Genomic DNA, 16,065 nt, shown 5'->3' on the forward strand with positions numbered 1-16,065 from the left:
AGTGTGTGGATCTCACTCACACTTGGCTGATGGGAACCGGATGCCTGCTGGTCCTGCTTTGGAAGGCCTTCCTACCTGGGACCTCTCATGTCTCTCCCTGGTTTTCTTCCCCCTCCCTATCATTTCCACTCTGCCCCACACTGGCTGACTTCAATGGCCCAGCTTCACAGACAGTGGCTCCTCTGAGGTGTAATCCTGTTTTCTCCTAGTCCATCCTTCATGCTGAGAATGGAAAACAGGCTCACGTGTCACACAGACCCGTACCGCATGAACAAATTATGAGGGCTTCGTCTCTTCACTTGACAGGTGTTTAATTAGCACTGTCTTAGCTCCAGCCAGCAAGGCAGTGGAAAGACAATGCGGTGAGACCATGTGCTTCCACTGTGGAGAAATCTTTTACACAAACAGTGCAATGAGTCAGTAGGCAGCCACTGACACTAGCAATGAGACAGGGAAGACAAGATGTCTGGGTCAGCGCCAGGGCAGGAGAAGAAAGGTTAGGAAGACATTAATGAGGGCAGCACTTGCCCTGAGGGGTGAAAGTAAGAAGTGTTCAGGTTTGGGGTGCACTCTCTATATAGAGTCTGCAGGATGTGATGGTGTAGAGAAGGGGAGCCAAGAAAACTCCAGAAGGGTGACCTAGCAAAGAGTGGTCACCTCCTTACTGGAGAATGTCTTACATTATGGTACTGGGCATGTGACACGTAAACTCTTGCATGCATATTATCAATAATGAGTGAGGCTGAGATTCACAGGAGAGAGGACATGTTGGTTGTTCCCATCAACAGACATGACCGATCGCACATAGGCATTTGCTATCTATCATGCTGGAATGAGGCATGAACACAGCGAGATTTTCTGGAACTTTTTCTGAAGCAGCTCTTCTCCTTGGGGAGATAGTAGGGAGGGAGTCCTTGGGGATCTGGTGTGGGGTGAATTGGTGATGTATGTTCAGAAGTGGACATTAGGGGCGGATTTGGGCCACGATGGTGGGCACACCAGGATTGTTAGCAGAGGCTGAGGTGACCCTGGACCATGGAACAAGCCAACATTTCTCTGGGGCTGCTCAGTACCATGAAGCCCAGCCTCAGTATGGCTATTACTGGAATACCACATTCTCTCAAACTGTCCCATGAGATCCTGTGGGCATGCAGCCTAGAAGAGAACCAAGCCATAATGAAACCCAGTGGGAACCTGGAGAGAGTCGGCTCCCAGCCGGGCAGCCTAGGATGTGTGAAACTGGGCTCAGAAGGTGTGGATGTCTGTGTTCAAGTGTTCTTGGCAATGGCTGCTACCCTGGGTGGCCCCTCTCCCTTAGTGTGGATGTTCAAGCACAAAGTGACACAAATCCTGGAAGCTTATTCCTTGCAAATGGAGGGAAAATTAAAAACAGTTAAATTTAGGATTGCCAAGTAACTAAAATAGCTAATGCAGGCCCAGATACTGCCATCCTCCGATATCTCTGAGCTGGATACACTATCCAAATAGAATACATGTCAAACCCAGCCTCCAGTTTATGCTCATAAATAACATAAACTTAATTATATTTATTTATTTTTAAAACAAAATTTACCAGCACCTAGATCTGGAAGGTAGTGAATAATTTAAATTAACCAAGAAAGAGAAATGTCTGTGGATTGCATACCAACAGCCTTGGCTTGCTGGCCCAGAAGCACAGCTGGGGTTGGGTTGTTTTGTTTGCCTGGCAGAGTTCAGTCAGCATCTTGGCTGAGACTTCTTGTACTTACAGTGTGTCAATGGTTAATCACCAGTCAGTGATGCTGGTGATGCAGTGGGCTGATCAGAAGGGTCTCTGGCTCAGAAACAAATAGATGAGTCCTCTGGCTACAACCGAGATTCACTGTACAGACAGGGCTCAGGTCCCTGCTGTGGACACCAGAAGCAGTAAGAAAGCCTTATCTCTGGAGATGGCAAAATAGTAAAGATTTGAAAAACTCATCTGCTTTCCAGGAAGTGAGCTCTCATCTCCACAGGAGTCTGGTAGGCCTCAGAGTCCCCATGCACTGTAACACACAGTATATGAAGTCAAGTCCCCAAGGCACAAGCAACACAGCCCTCCCCCCACCCTGCCCCCTGGGCACTCACTTGCTAGGGTACTGACTGCCAGTCTTCTCTGAGGTAGGGAAGTCCCTCCCTTTGTGAGGACAGCGGGCTGTGCATTGCTAAGCAACAAGCATTTCTGTCATCCTGCCCTATCCACTTAGCTGCACAGGGGACAACACCCACTCTTGGCATCTCTGACCCAAAGAGAGGCCATTCCTATACATTAGGCTGGGGACAGATCTGCAGAAGTCACATGTAGAGTCCAGCACCTTCTGAAGAGGGCACAGGCTATTCAGTGAGTACACACTGGCCTGGCCTACCACAGGACCTGCTTCAAGGGGCTTAGCAACAGAGTTAGTCCTAGCCACCCAAGCTGTGTACCTACAACATACTTCAACCCAAAAGATGCATTTCTAGGATACCCTATGTGCCGGGTGCTGATCGTACAGAGAAAACGGTATTAGCATTGTGTCTGTGGTAAAGGTGGTAATGGAAGGGCACTCCTTTCTCTCTACCTGGCATCTCATGGGTAGAAGAGAGTCTACTGAGTTGAGTGTGTGACTGAGCAAGATGGGGCATCTTGCTGTTCCAGGAACACAGGAAGTGCCATGAATCCTGATAGGGAAAAGGGGGAACCTTTGTGTAAAAGGGGGGCCTAGCATTAACCTAATCAATGTTTCCTTCCATCCGGGATGGATTCGACACTTAAATAAAATATTGGGAAATGGAGACTCAGGAGGGCTGAGCCTAGGTGGAGGAAGCTGGTCGATGGGGTCAACCTTTGAAAGGCACAGCTGGCCTTGGCCTTTTCTTATCTGTTTCCTTATGCTTTCTGGCCACAATGGGACAAGCAGCTTTGCCACACACAGAGCCTGCTATGATATCCTGTCTCGATTTTAAACCAAGAGATCCATCCGACCTGGGATGGAAACATCATACACCAGAAGCTAACGCGAACTTTCCCTCCTTTCAACGGTGTCTTCCGAGTGTTTGTTACAGGACTGAAAAAGTAAGTGTGGAGGCCTGCCGCTACTGTGTGTCCCTGACTGATAGAGGTGAAACTTTCCGATAGCTAAAAGGCTGGCGCTTAGAGTTAAAGCTGGCCGAGCTAAGCTGTGTGAAGGAGTCATGTGTTCCTGGGGTTTTCAGAGCAGCAGACCCCTGCAGTAGACACGGGGTAAAGGCACTAACCAGAAGGTGAGGAACCACGCACTAGCAAGAGGCACATGCCATATGGGTAAATGCTGAGAGCCCAGAAAGGGTAGCTAATTCAACTTTAAAAAAATACTCTAAATACAAATTAACTTTTAGGTAGAAAGGGACAGGCCTTTAATACCAGCATTCAGGAGGCAGGAGGATCTCTGTTGAGTTTCCAGGACAGACTAAGCTATGTAGAGACCTTGTTTCCAAAAAAAAAAAAAAAAAAAAAAAGCAAAGCAAAATGAAGTGTGGCTTTCTTTCTGTTTCCTGTTTTGCACTTGCCAGATTCCAGCATTCCCCCTGGGAAACTTACTGTCTGCAGTGGTGAAAACTGCTTTTGTAGATCTGGTAACAGGGTCCCCTAGAAGGGCGCCTCTGTTTGACAACCAAATAACTGACTTTCCCTCTCAGTCCCTACATGACTGAAGTTCATAGGATTTGGTTACGTGGACTTGCACTTGGGCTTGACTGTGGCCAGGTGGAGAGGCACCTAGCACGGCCTGTCATTTAAGCAGAGACTGTGTCAAGGAGATAAAACGCAAACAAAGAGACTCCTAGTTCTGACTTGAGAGCCTGTTGGGACAGGATGAGTGGCTGAGAACCTGTGGCTACTGTGGCGGTCTCTGGCTTCTGGGTGTGTAGGCCTTTGCACTGAGTCTTTTCTCGTGGGACCCCATCTGCCCAGGATTACATCAAAGTGTGGGAAAGAGGGACCCTTTCTCTTTACCTGAGGCTGGAGAGCTTGTTCCCAAGGCTGAACTGGACTCAGAGATCACAAAACCTATAATTTTTAACAGTGTTCTGGTAACGAGCTCCTTATGGTTTCTACAGAATTGGGGGTTGGTTTTCATTAGGCGATGTTTCTGTTCTGATGACATTAGTGTGGTTGAGGGCGAGGAGCAAGCAAGCTCTGCATATTTTAAAACACGTGTCTGTCTGTTGGCGGCACACTTGAGGGTTCCGGTGCCTTTGCTGGCTCTCATTGCCATGCAGTTAAGTGGTATTTGGTATTTTCTTTGACATGAGAGCTCAGAGCTTACTAATATCCCACGGCTGGCATTCCATGGTACCAGGACCCCAAGCACACAGTGGAATGCACCTGCATTGCTGCTCCTGAAGGCAGTAACACGTGACTAGCCTGGTTAATCCCCAAGATCTGGGTTGACTTTGTGCTGCTCTGAGGTGAGTCTTCAAGCGAGGATTCCTGGTAGAGGCATTCCCCAGTGAAACACCACGGTGACTCCCAGTTCCTTCTCTTCCTGTGTCTTATCTTGGCAGATAGCCAGGTTCCCTCAGGCAGTTTTTCTGTGGTAGTCTGGCCTTGGCCTCTGGGGATGCCTGCATATGAAGTCTTGATGCCAAGTGAGCTCTTAGCAGTGTGTGCTGGTAACAAAGAGGCCAAAACGCCTGTAGTCGCATACCTGTTAGACCTCCTAAGGGGCTCCCCCAAAAGGAATCTTCTAGAAATGCGTGTTGGGAATCATGACACCCTGCCTTTTGTGGCCAGCTCTGGTAGTTTGCTGTCCTAGTGAGAAAACTACATTTGGAGTTAGTGGAGTTGCCAACCAAGCTGGGAACTGTGACTCCAAATGAATTTCTAAGTTTAGAAAGAATGCTGAGTGGTGTTCCTGTGACCAACACACTTGACAGAAACGCTTAAAAGGGGAGGGTTTACTGTAGCTCACGGTTTGGGAGGGATTCCAGTCCACCACGAAGGGAAGGCATAGTGGCTGGAAGGCGGGGTGGTGGCAGTGTGAGCCCTAGGCAAGATGTCAAGATCACTATTCCGGTGGGCGTGGCTTTCATTGACACAGTAAAGGCTCCGTGGTCTTCAAAATAGCACTTCAAATTGGGGAGAGCCTGTGAGGGGTGCTTCAGATGTAAACAGTGACTGTTCAGAATAAAGCTGTTACCCCAGGAGTTCTGCTGATGCCCATCGAAGCTAAGGTACAAGATGAAGGGGCCAAAATGACTCTCTCTTCCCCGAAGACATGGTGGGAACGGTTAGTTAACCATGTCCTGTTGTCTCTGTGATGACACATTTGCAGGTCACACGCTCATCATAGCATAGCGTGGTTTTTCAGTCTGAGTAAGATGCATTCAGTTTAATCTCTTATTTATATCAGTGCCACATGATATAAGCTGAAGTTGTTAGGGCCTCTTGCAGGACCCTCTGCCTCTGCATCCAAGTGCCCCAGCATGCATGACTTTTAGCGTATTTGTGGTTTTCATTACAATTCTGTCTGTCTGTAACATCATCTTGCCAATTTCCCATCTGTACATCTTGTGGGTTATAGACTAGAAGTCTAAATAAACTACTACACGTTACACACCTACCAGCACTCACATCTATACACTCACATATGTACACCATCCCCCAACACACAAATACACACGTATCAGACTTCACACCCCCACAACCACCCACATACACACCAACCCCCATCCCTATTCAGGCCATCTCCACACATATCACACACACACACACACACACACACACACACACACACACACACAAATTTACCCCATTCCCAAATCTCCCCTCCACACACATGCACACACCTCAACCCCACCTACCCACCTCATATCCACTCAAATCCACACCCACATCCACAATCCACTTTTACCCACATCCTTCCACACACTGAGACATACATACACAGATATTGCCACCCCCACATACTTAATGACTGAAGAGTGAGGTGAAGGTCTGGGGTGTGCTCTTTGTAAATGTTAGCATCTGTGACAACTCTTTGTCTTGGAACAAAATTTTCTTCTGAACTTTGGGTTTAGGGGTTCGCTTTGGTGCCAGACTCCTGGCCTCTGACCTAGGTAAGGAGATGCTGGGAGCAGAAATGAGCAATGGGTGAGAGTCTCACAGATGTCTGGTCCCCAGAAGTATCTACTCATGTTTGATATGGGAAAATGTGCAGGGGCTGAGGATACAACGCAGGTCAAGTGCCTGTCACAGAAGCACGAGGACCAGAGTTTGAATCCAGAGCCCATGTAAAAGCCTAGTAGATGTGGAGGCCACCTGTAAATCTAGTGCATTGGAGGGGAGCCAGAGAGACCCCGGAGCAAGCTGGCCAATCAGTCTAGCTAAAACTAAGTTCTGGGCTTAGTGAAAGAGCCAGCCTCAGTAAAAGAGCCAGTCTTAGTATCTAAGAGAGAGAGAGCAATGGAGGGAGATGTGGCACCAACCTCACTCAGGTCTCCACACACATGCAGGCACACATGCATACACACTTGCACACACAGACATGTATACACATGTGCATATATACATGTACATATATATATGCATACACTCACATGCACACACATGCATATACACAGCACATATATATGCACATACTCACATGCACACATACATGTACACTCACATGCACACACATGTACACTCATATGCACTCAAATACAAGACATGTACACACATGCACACACATGCATGCACACACATGTACACCCATGCACTCAAATACAAGACATGTACACACATGCATACACATACATGCACACACATGCATATACACATGCACTCACATGCACACATATGCACACACATCACTCACATACACATGCACTCACATGTACACACACATACGCATACACACAGAGGACTATAACACCTATGTCCCTCCCTCCTCATTCTTTGGCTTGCTGGCCCCCCATTTACTCTATCATGTGCAGGGTGCCTGATACAGGAACAAACAGACTTACTCATGTGGGCAAGGCAGCCCAATGGCCTTTCCTAAGCCTCTGGATCTGGAGAGGACAGAGAGGGACCATGCAGAGATACGCAGAACACCTGGAGGGACAATCTGCAACCTTTCCACTGGAGGGGACCCTGCAGCACTAAGCTATACTTGCCCCGCAGTGCCACCTGCATGGCCTCCAGCGGGACCCAGCAGACTGCCCAGCCTGCCTGGGGAGTTGGGTCAGGAGACTGAGTGGGTTTCTTTCTCTACTCTGGTTGAGGGGGTCGGTGAAGATGGGCACGACCTCTGGAGCTGTGCTGCTGAACCAGAGCTCGTCCCACTGGGAATAAAATGAAATTAAAGGGTGGTTTTCCCACGGCAGAGGGTGTAAGATGTTGCCACACAATAAGAAACAGTGTCCCTGGGTTTCCCCGCATGTGGGGATGTGTTGGGCAAGACCAGATTGCTCTTGCTGCCAGGCCCTGGCTCTGACTGATAGGATCATGATGGCACTTTGAGACATTGGCAGCAATCAAAACTGGGCAAACCCCTTGCTCAGCTTCCTGGGAAGCTGATAAAAACAAAGCAAATTTCCACTGCTAAGAGGATACACACCAAGAGTGAGCCGTTCCCATCAGAGAGAGGTGCATACCTGCTCTACTGGTGGGCCTTTTTCACCAGGTCCCATGGTTCATCTGAGTGAATGGATCTCTTTCCGAAAGGTTGGAGGCTTCTGTTACCAGCTCTTGTGCTCCGCAGTGGAACCCCTGGTCTGGACAATACCAAGGGGCAATCCAATGACTGCAACATAGCTATGACCCACTGTATGGTCTAAAGTATAGTCTGTGCTACAGCCACATATCATAGCCTATGCTATGGCCCATAGCATCCTTTACATCATGAACTTCACAACAGCCCCTGTATGAGAACATGAATGTGTTGGACTGCTCATTAACTTATGAGCAGCTGAGAGTCTTGCTTCTGTGGAAGACGGGAACATTAACTTGCAAATGTATACAGCCTAGCTAGGCAGTCTGGCCACCTCCCCTCCAGGGGAGGCATAGCCACAGCAGATCACTGTTTTCTTTTTCAGCCTCAAAGGCGTTCTGCACAAGAGTGGGGAGACACTGGAGATGGCCATTGGTCTTTATGAATCCATTTTCCTGCCCATGCTGTTTATGAAATTCTCACAGGCGCCACAGTACTTATGACCAAGTAAGCTTAGGAGACATGAGTAGTTCTTAGAGGTAGATAACAGTGTGGTGAGATGGTGGTGCCAAAACAAGAGCTTTCCCATTCTAAGGAAATGTTCGACCCTGGAGCCACACCTCTGCCAAAGGAAAGCACTTTTAATTTAAAAGTAACTGCTGTGGCCCCTCGGTACCTGCACAAACAATTTACAACACAGTCACGTATCACACCACACCACACCTAACACATACACAAACAACCATACATCACTTAGACACACACCACGTACACACACACCCACAGACATACATCACATACACAAAGACACGCATACCACATACACATACATCAACATACTACACACATACGACATACACAGAGACACACAGATCACATACACCATACACATCACACACAGAGACCCCTCCCCACACACATAGTGCACACAATACAGACACACATACTACATATACATACATACATACACACATACACACACCACATATACATACTCCACACACACACCATACATAACATATGCACATAGACATATATCACAGACACACCACATACACAGTGACACACAGATCACATACACCATACACATCACATACAGAGACCCCCCCATACATAGTGTACACAACACAAACATAGACATACACACCATATATAATACATGCATACATACACATACACACACCACACATACATAAACATATATACTACATGCACACGCTCACACAACTTGAAACACTTATTGATATCATTAAGCTCAGCTTGAAAATACACTACAAATGCAGGTCTCTTATTCAGCCCCTTGACCAAGGTTGTAGCAGTGAACATGTGTCATTTGGTTGAGTCAGTCCTAGCCCAGTATGCCCAGAATCACAGCTGCAAGCTGTATGTTACAGTGGCTCTCAACATTTGGAAACACATGATTGAAGAAACTCAGGAATTGCACGGCATTCACTCTTGTGTGTGAGTTGAGTGGGTGTTAGCCTGTATGCACGCAGGCTATGCAGGTGTGCATGCCCTCGTGTGAGTGGAGACAAGAGGCTGATATTGGATGTCTTCTTCTTTCACATCCTACCCTATCAGTTGAGACACGGTCTCTTGCACACCTGGAACTAACTCAGCAAGCTAAGTTGACTGGCCAGCAAGCTCTACCAGTGTTTGGCCTTTTATGTGGGTGTCAGGGATCCAAACTCATGCTTGTGTGACAAGTACTTTACCCAGTGACCCATCTCTCCAACCTCTCAATCTTTTTCAAAAGATGTGTTGAAATTTGCTTATCTATTAAAAAGTTAATATTTATTGTTTTCACTAGTTACCCTTATTCTTTCCAATACAGTGCTGATCACAGAGGCAGGGCTACAATGGATGGTCTGCACAGTTTGGGTGCTGTGACTGCAGAGATTTTTGGACTGCCACTAGAGGGACAGACTGTACAGGTAAGCAGACAAATGTCAGGCCTAGGCGGAGCTGGGTTTGTCTGCAGAGGTGGTAGGGAGGGCTCTGGCGCACAGAAGCGGGAGCTTGGGGGAGGGAGAGAGGAAACCATGTCACCTCTCATCTGAAGCTCTCTTATCTCATCCTTCCTGTCTGGATGATCAATGTTTAGGAAAGCAAGCCTTTGAGGACAGAAGATGAAACCCAAGGGCCCCCCTTGAAACCACTGGTGTTCCGAGTGGATGAGAGCACCCCTGGGCTCGTACAGAGTGTCCTCCTGGAGCGTGGGTGGGACAAGTTTGATGAGCAACGTCAGGATGTGGAGGACTGGAATCTGTACTGGAGGTCGTCCTCCTTCCGGAGGGCAGAATATGTCAATGTCAAACCCTGGCAGAGGCTCAACCATCACCCAGGGATGACCAATCTCACCAGGAAGGACTGCCTGGCCAAACACCTGGCGCGCATGAGAAGTCGCTATGGTGAGTCGCTCTATGAGTTCACACCCCTGACGTTCATCATGCCCACTGACTACACCAAGTTTGTGGCCAAGTACTTCAAGGAAAAGCAGGATTTGGGGACCAAGCCAAGCTACTGGATCTGCAAGCCAGCAGAGCTGTCTCGAGGGAGGGGGATAATCATTTTCAGTGACATCCGCGACCTCATGTTCAAGGGCACGTATGTAGTACAGAAGTACATCTGTAACCCCTTACTCGTGGGTAGGTACAAATGCGACCTCCGCATCTATGTCTGCATCACTGGCTTTAAGCCTTTGACCATTTACATGTACCAGGAAGGGTTAGTGCGGTTTGCCACGGAGAAGTTTGATCTCAGTAATTTGGAAGACTATTATTCCCATTTGACCAACAGCAGCATCAACAAATTGGGGGCCTCGTATCAGAAGATCAAAGAGGTGGTGGGTCAAGGCTGCAAGTGGACCCTCAGCAGGTTCTTCTCTTACCTCCGCAACTGGGATGTGGATGACCTGTTACTGAGGCAGAAGATCAGCCACATGGTGATTCTCACAGTCCTGGCCATGGCTCCCTCAGTCCCCGTCGCCTACAACTGCTTCGAGCTTTTTGGATTTGACATCCTTATTGATGACAACCTGAAGCCGTGGCTTTTGGAAGTCAACTACAACCCTGCTTTGACCTTGGACTGTTCCACGGATGAGTCGGTCAAGAGAAGCCTTGTCCATGATGTTATTGAGCTGTTATACTTAAACGGCCTCAGAAGTGAGGAGAAAAAGTGTGGGAGAACTCCGGGAAACTCCGTGGTCTCCCTTGCCAGGAGCGATCAGCATGAGTTTTGTGCGACCCCCAATTCCTCTTCCTATGCGTCTCTCATACAGTTTACGACGGGCAGTAAAAGCGACCCAGCTGTCCAGAACAGCTGTCCCAAGCACACTCGAACCTCCCAGTTGAGAGAAATGATGAGCAGGCAGGACAGACTTCTGACAAAAGAGGCAGCCAAAAGCAAGCCAAGGCACAAGGCTTGGCACTTGCCTCGCAAGACAGTCTTCCCGTATGCGTCTCAGTCACAGCCTCACAAGATGAAGGGGCCTGCGGGCGACCTCCCGGAAGCTGAAAGCACACCAAACGACCACGCCGGCAACTTTGTCCTCATCTTCCCGTTCAACAAGGCTACGTTCGGAGCCTCCAGGAATGGGTTAAATGTCAAAAGAATCATTCAAGAGCTCCAGAAACTAATGAATAAATAACTCTTTAAGTGATAAAAGCTAAAATGGAGAAGTGAGGTGACTTTTTGAAAAGTAAAGATTTCTGTAGCCAGGGAAGGCCATAGGGCCGAGGCCCTGACCCGCGCCTTTAGCACACACATTGTTACTGGGTGCAGAGGCACAGGGTGGATGGTCATGCTGCTACTGTCTCGATTGCTACCCATTACTACAATCAAACTGTGTTCCTTATAATGTAAGGGGGGAAAAATAACAAAAACAAAAAATATAACATCTTAAAGGGATTTCTTAGGTAAAATAGTACTAAACTGCCAGGATTCATTTATTTATTTATTTATTTATTCATTTATTCATTTATTCATTTATTATTTATTTGGTTTTCCAAGACAGGGTTTCTCTGTGTAGCCCTGGCTATCCTGGAACTCACTCTGTAGAACAGGCTGGCCTCGAACTCAGAAATCCACCTGCCTCTGCCTCCCAAGTGCGCCACCACTGCCATTGTTGGTCAGAATTATTTTGGGGGAGCTGAGGAGATGGCCTAGTTGGTGAAGTATTTGCCATGACACATGAGGACTCACACCTAATCTCCCCCCACCCCCGCACACACTCAAACAAGGAGCCAGGTATGCTGGCACAGGATTGGGATCCCAACACTGGAAAGGTGTACTCAGGCAGATACCTGGGGCTCTCTGATCAGCCAGCATAGCTGAATCAGTGAGCTCCAGTCAGTCTCAGAAAACAAGGTGGTTGGTTTGGGGGGAATAACACTTGAGGTTGATTTCTGGATTCCACTGACATGTGTGAGTGTGTGCACACACACACACACACACACACACACACACACGTCATCAGCATAAAGCCATTTAGAGTGCAGTGCATTATAGAAAGCCAATTGTTTAGAGATACTGGGTCCTAAATCAGATCTCCTGGAGATAGCTACCTGGAGGGTGGATCATCAGCCATACATATTGAGAAGTGTTCCTCCTGGCTGCACCTGTCGCCTGCCCCCATCCAGCACCTGATGACGGAGCCTCTCACACTTAGGCAAGTTATGGTCCTGGCAGATGAAAAGGCTAAAGATCCCAGACATCCTTACAAGTTAAGTGTGGCAGCCAGCGATGAGGCTGAGTGCACAGTTTGCCAGGAAGCAAGTTGTCACCCATCTCATTACTGGGACAGAGCACCTGATAAAAACAACTTAGTGAAGGGTTTATTGGGGTCCACTATCCAAGGGTACAGTTGGTTTGGGGAAGGCAGCAGGCCACTGGTCACACCGTGTTCACAGCCAGGGAGCAGTGAGAAACAAGGGGCTTGGTACTCAGCTCTCTTCCTCCTTTTCATCCTGTCTGAGACTCCAGGCCAGGGAGGAGCACTTCCCACGTTTAGTTGGGGTCTTCCCACATCGATAAACCCAGTCTAGGAACTCATGCAGATGCACTCAGGGATTTGTCTCCTAGACTCTGCGGAGTCAATACAACATTAACCGTCATGCAGAAGGTGAGTTCCCAGGGCTGGGGCTGGGGTGGGGACTAAGGGAAGGGAGGAGGTATTCCGTTTGGGGTGATGAGCACACTCCAGAACAGGGTAGCTATGACAACCACACGGCTTCACGAATGGGTCAAGAGTAATGCTTATGTTATGTGCATTTTATAACAAACAACAAAATCATTAGGTAATAGAATAAGGGGGTCCCTGCTGATACTTTTTTTCAGACATTTGTGGACAAATGTGCTTTTGTGGGATGCTGGGATTCACACAGGTGCTTGTGAGACACTGCTGGAGGGAACCAAGACTCAGGAGGACGGTTGTGACTGTAGCTCACACCCCAGCCTCCCAAACTGCCCCACTCCACAAAGGCTGTAGCTCCATCTGGCCATGAGCTTGTTGCCATCAGCACTGCTAGGGTTCCACAATCATTGTGCCCACTGGTGTCCCGGAAGGCAGCCCGGCTCACTGGAGACCCAGGGAAACCTATGCAGCCAACAGGTGTGTGAAACTCTACCAGCAGGTATTAAAGGGACCCTGGATTGGCTCCAGGCTCTGTTGACTGCAGTCTGTCTTGGGAATCATTCTGACACCATAGACAACTCCTGAGAGACTCATTTGTGTGCTTCTGGGACAATCTTGCAGACTACACACACACACACACACACACACACACACACACACACACACCAGGCTCTGAAAGGGCCTCAGTACAAGGCACTCACTATTTACTACTCTGACAGTAGCTCAGCCCCAGTGCCTCCAGGTTGTTCAGCAGCAGTCCTCCTATGTAAAGAACTGCGCAGAGTCTTACCTCCCAGGGGACCCAGTGTGGGCTTCCTGAACGGGATCCCTGTTAGTTATGGCCTGGGTTTGCCCCAGTCTGAGTCTCTGGACAGGCTTGCCAACCTCTGACCCATGTCTGCCAATGGCCTGAGACTTCGGACCCAATTTCTCTCTTAAGCTGAAGAATAAGCAGCTCTGCTAGAGGACTGGAAGGAGGTGACTCTCGCAGTGCCTCTGACGTTTCCCTTTAATCATTCTTGGAGTCTTAGAATGTTTCTGTAAATTGGCTTTTGCTGTTCTCAACCGGCTTAAAGCAAGCATGTGAATCCAGGAACCACTTGGACACATGTCCATTCATGGCTCTGAAGCAACGTCTGTCTCGGTATCATAGAGGGGTCCTCTTTTTAGTACCAGACCCATAAACCAAGGTCCCGGAGAGTGTTTAATCCACTCTGTGGCCAAACGGAACTTAGAGAGCCCTTGGTAATGGGTCTGCAAGAAGCAGTCTCCAATATAGCCCCCAACGAGAGCAGTGTCGTCCAGACCCCAACCACGTGCATGTGGCCCTGAGCGCAGAAGCAATTCCATCTTCTCAGACCTAACCTGAGACCAGCGGGCTAAAACCGGTGTGTGAGGGAGGGATCGAGGGAGACTGCGGCTCCTTTGAAGGCAAAGTTCATGCAGACAGCAAGAAAACCGATGGGGTTAGGGAAGCAGCGCGTGGCAGAGAACGTGGGAAAGTAGCTGGAGATAGGTCAGTCCAGACTGTCGTCTGAGGCTCTTCAAACAAGGTCTGGGATGAGATACCAAGGTGTGTGACCCAAGGATGGAAAAGCTCTCCCTGTGGGCTCCTGAGTGCTGTTTGCCCACCCTCAACCCCAGGTCCATCCAACAGCAGGTTAAAAGTAGTTTTCAACGGTGTGAAATAAAGATGGGAGAGAAAGCAGCATATGAATTAGAGACTGGATATTATAATAGAAAACATTGAAAAGAACCAGCCAGAAGTCCTGGAGCCAAGAAAAGCATCCACAGGAAAAGTTACCAGGAGAAAGGCTAGTTCCTAAGACAGGGCCACTGGACTTACTCAGTCAGAAAAACAAAAAGGAAGAAGGTGAAAAAGCAGAGGACAGAGTCGGGGAACATGTGACCCATCACATGATAGCGCCAGATGGAGAAGTGAAGGGAGCGTGGGGACTCCTCAGCCTTCAAGGTAGGGTACCCCCAGTTTCACTTCCCTGGTGTGGTGGCAGGACACTTCACAGGAGCAGAGAAAAGGAGGGACTGTGGCTCACAGTCCCAGGACATGTCGGTCTGGGATGGCAGGGAAGTTAGGGCACTGGCCATAGGTGTGGGCGTGTCCACACAACCTGGGCTCCTCACACCACAGCAGATCAGGAAGCAGAAAGAGCACTGGACCAAATCTGTTCAAAGATTCAAATCTGTTAAAGATTCAAAGGCTGAATCTTTAAGGTTCTATCAATCCACTTTTTTTTTTTTACCAATCTAGACCCATTCCTTAAACATTCCACAGCCACTCCCAGAAGTAGAGTGTTCAAACACGGGAACCCAGGGAGGGGGGCACATTCAACAGGTGCATGTATATGTGCATTTGCATGTATGTATCCCCAAAGACCCCAGAATCTTAAAAGCGTCAAGAAGAACACACATCATATAGGGGAGCCCTTGAGGTGCTCTCGGTAGGACTCTTGGCAGACACCATACAAACCGGAGGAGACGTGTTCAAAGTGCTAAGAGCTAAATGCAGCAAGGACTCTGTCCATACACTCTTGGCAGATGAAAGAGGAGAGGTTCCACAGTGCCAGATGCGGCAAAGGAGCCAGCAAGGGGGCGCCGGGGGGGGGGGCTTTGGGTTGAAATGAGAGAACACTAAATGCTAACTGAACCATGAAGGTAAACATACACTCAGACTCAGAATTCTCTTAACACTGAAGAGCTGGCACGGCAATCACTCAATTTGAACACATGAATTTAGCACCGGAGGGATGAACATAACCAAAGCCAGGGAAGCCTTTTTACTTTCTGTGGCCTCGTGCCCTGTGCTCTGCACTGAACCCATCCTATACTCACGCTCCTTAAGTCCCAGCTGGCTCAGGTTTCAAATGGTGACAGCAGGTGTCCCTGGTAGAGGAGGGTGACACCAATGGAAGTACAGTTGGGTCAAACTGAAAATCTTGAGTTCAAGAGACGCTGTCTATAAGTCACGGCCACATGGACATTAGACATCATTTCATATTCCTGGCTCCTGAATCCCACATGGTAAGATCAAGGTAGGGTGATAAAAACAGGCAGCTCCCTAGGGTGCAGTTTCAGGCATTGCCTGAGAGCTCTATCTGGGTCTGGGTACCGTGGGGTTGGGCACAAGACAGCAGCTTGAGAAGTTTCCCAGGATTTCTCTTACATCCTTTCTCCAACACAGCATTCTCCAACTCTTTGCTGTCCTTGTTCTGTCAATAACTGGTAGAGGAGAGGCAAGGTCCC

General features: G+C 48.5%; 1 protein-coding gene across 2 annotated transcripts; it reads left to right on the forward strand.

The window, feature by feature from the left end:
• The first annotated feature begins 2,948 nt into the window (after positions 1 to 2,948).
• Ttll2 (tubulin tyrosine ligase like 2) lies at positions 2,949 to 11,320 on the forward strand. Of its 2 annotated transcripts, XM_021149479.2 has the most exons (4): positions 3,023 to 3,073; positions 8,056 to 8,177; positions 9,505 to 9,604; positions 9,775 to 11,320. In XM_021149479.2, the coding sequence occupies exons 2-4, from the start codon at positions 8,170 to 8,172 to the stop codon at positions 11,317 to 11,319; spliced, it is 1,653 nt and encodes a 550-aa protein (XP_021005138.1). In that variant the 5' UTR covers positions 3,023 to 3,073; positions 8,056 to 8,169; the 3' UTR covers position 11,320. The 2 variants fall into 2 exon arrangements, with proteins under 2 accessions (XP_021005141.1, XP_021005138.1); XM_021149482.2 differs by lacking the exon at positions 8,056 to 8,177 and having other exon boundaries at positions 2,949 to 3,073.
• The last annotated feature ends 4,745 nt before the right edge of the window (positions 11,321 to 16,065 follow it).

This window comes from Mus caroli, unplaced genomic scaffold, assembly GCF_978045245.1.
Source record: "Mus caroli unplaced genomic scaffold, Mus_caroli_1 scaffold_18, whole genome shotgun sequence".
In the NCBI taxonomy this organism is placed as follows: domain Eukaryota; kingdom Metazoa; phylum Chordata; class Mammalia; order Rodentia; family Muridae; genus Mus; species Mus caroli.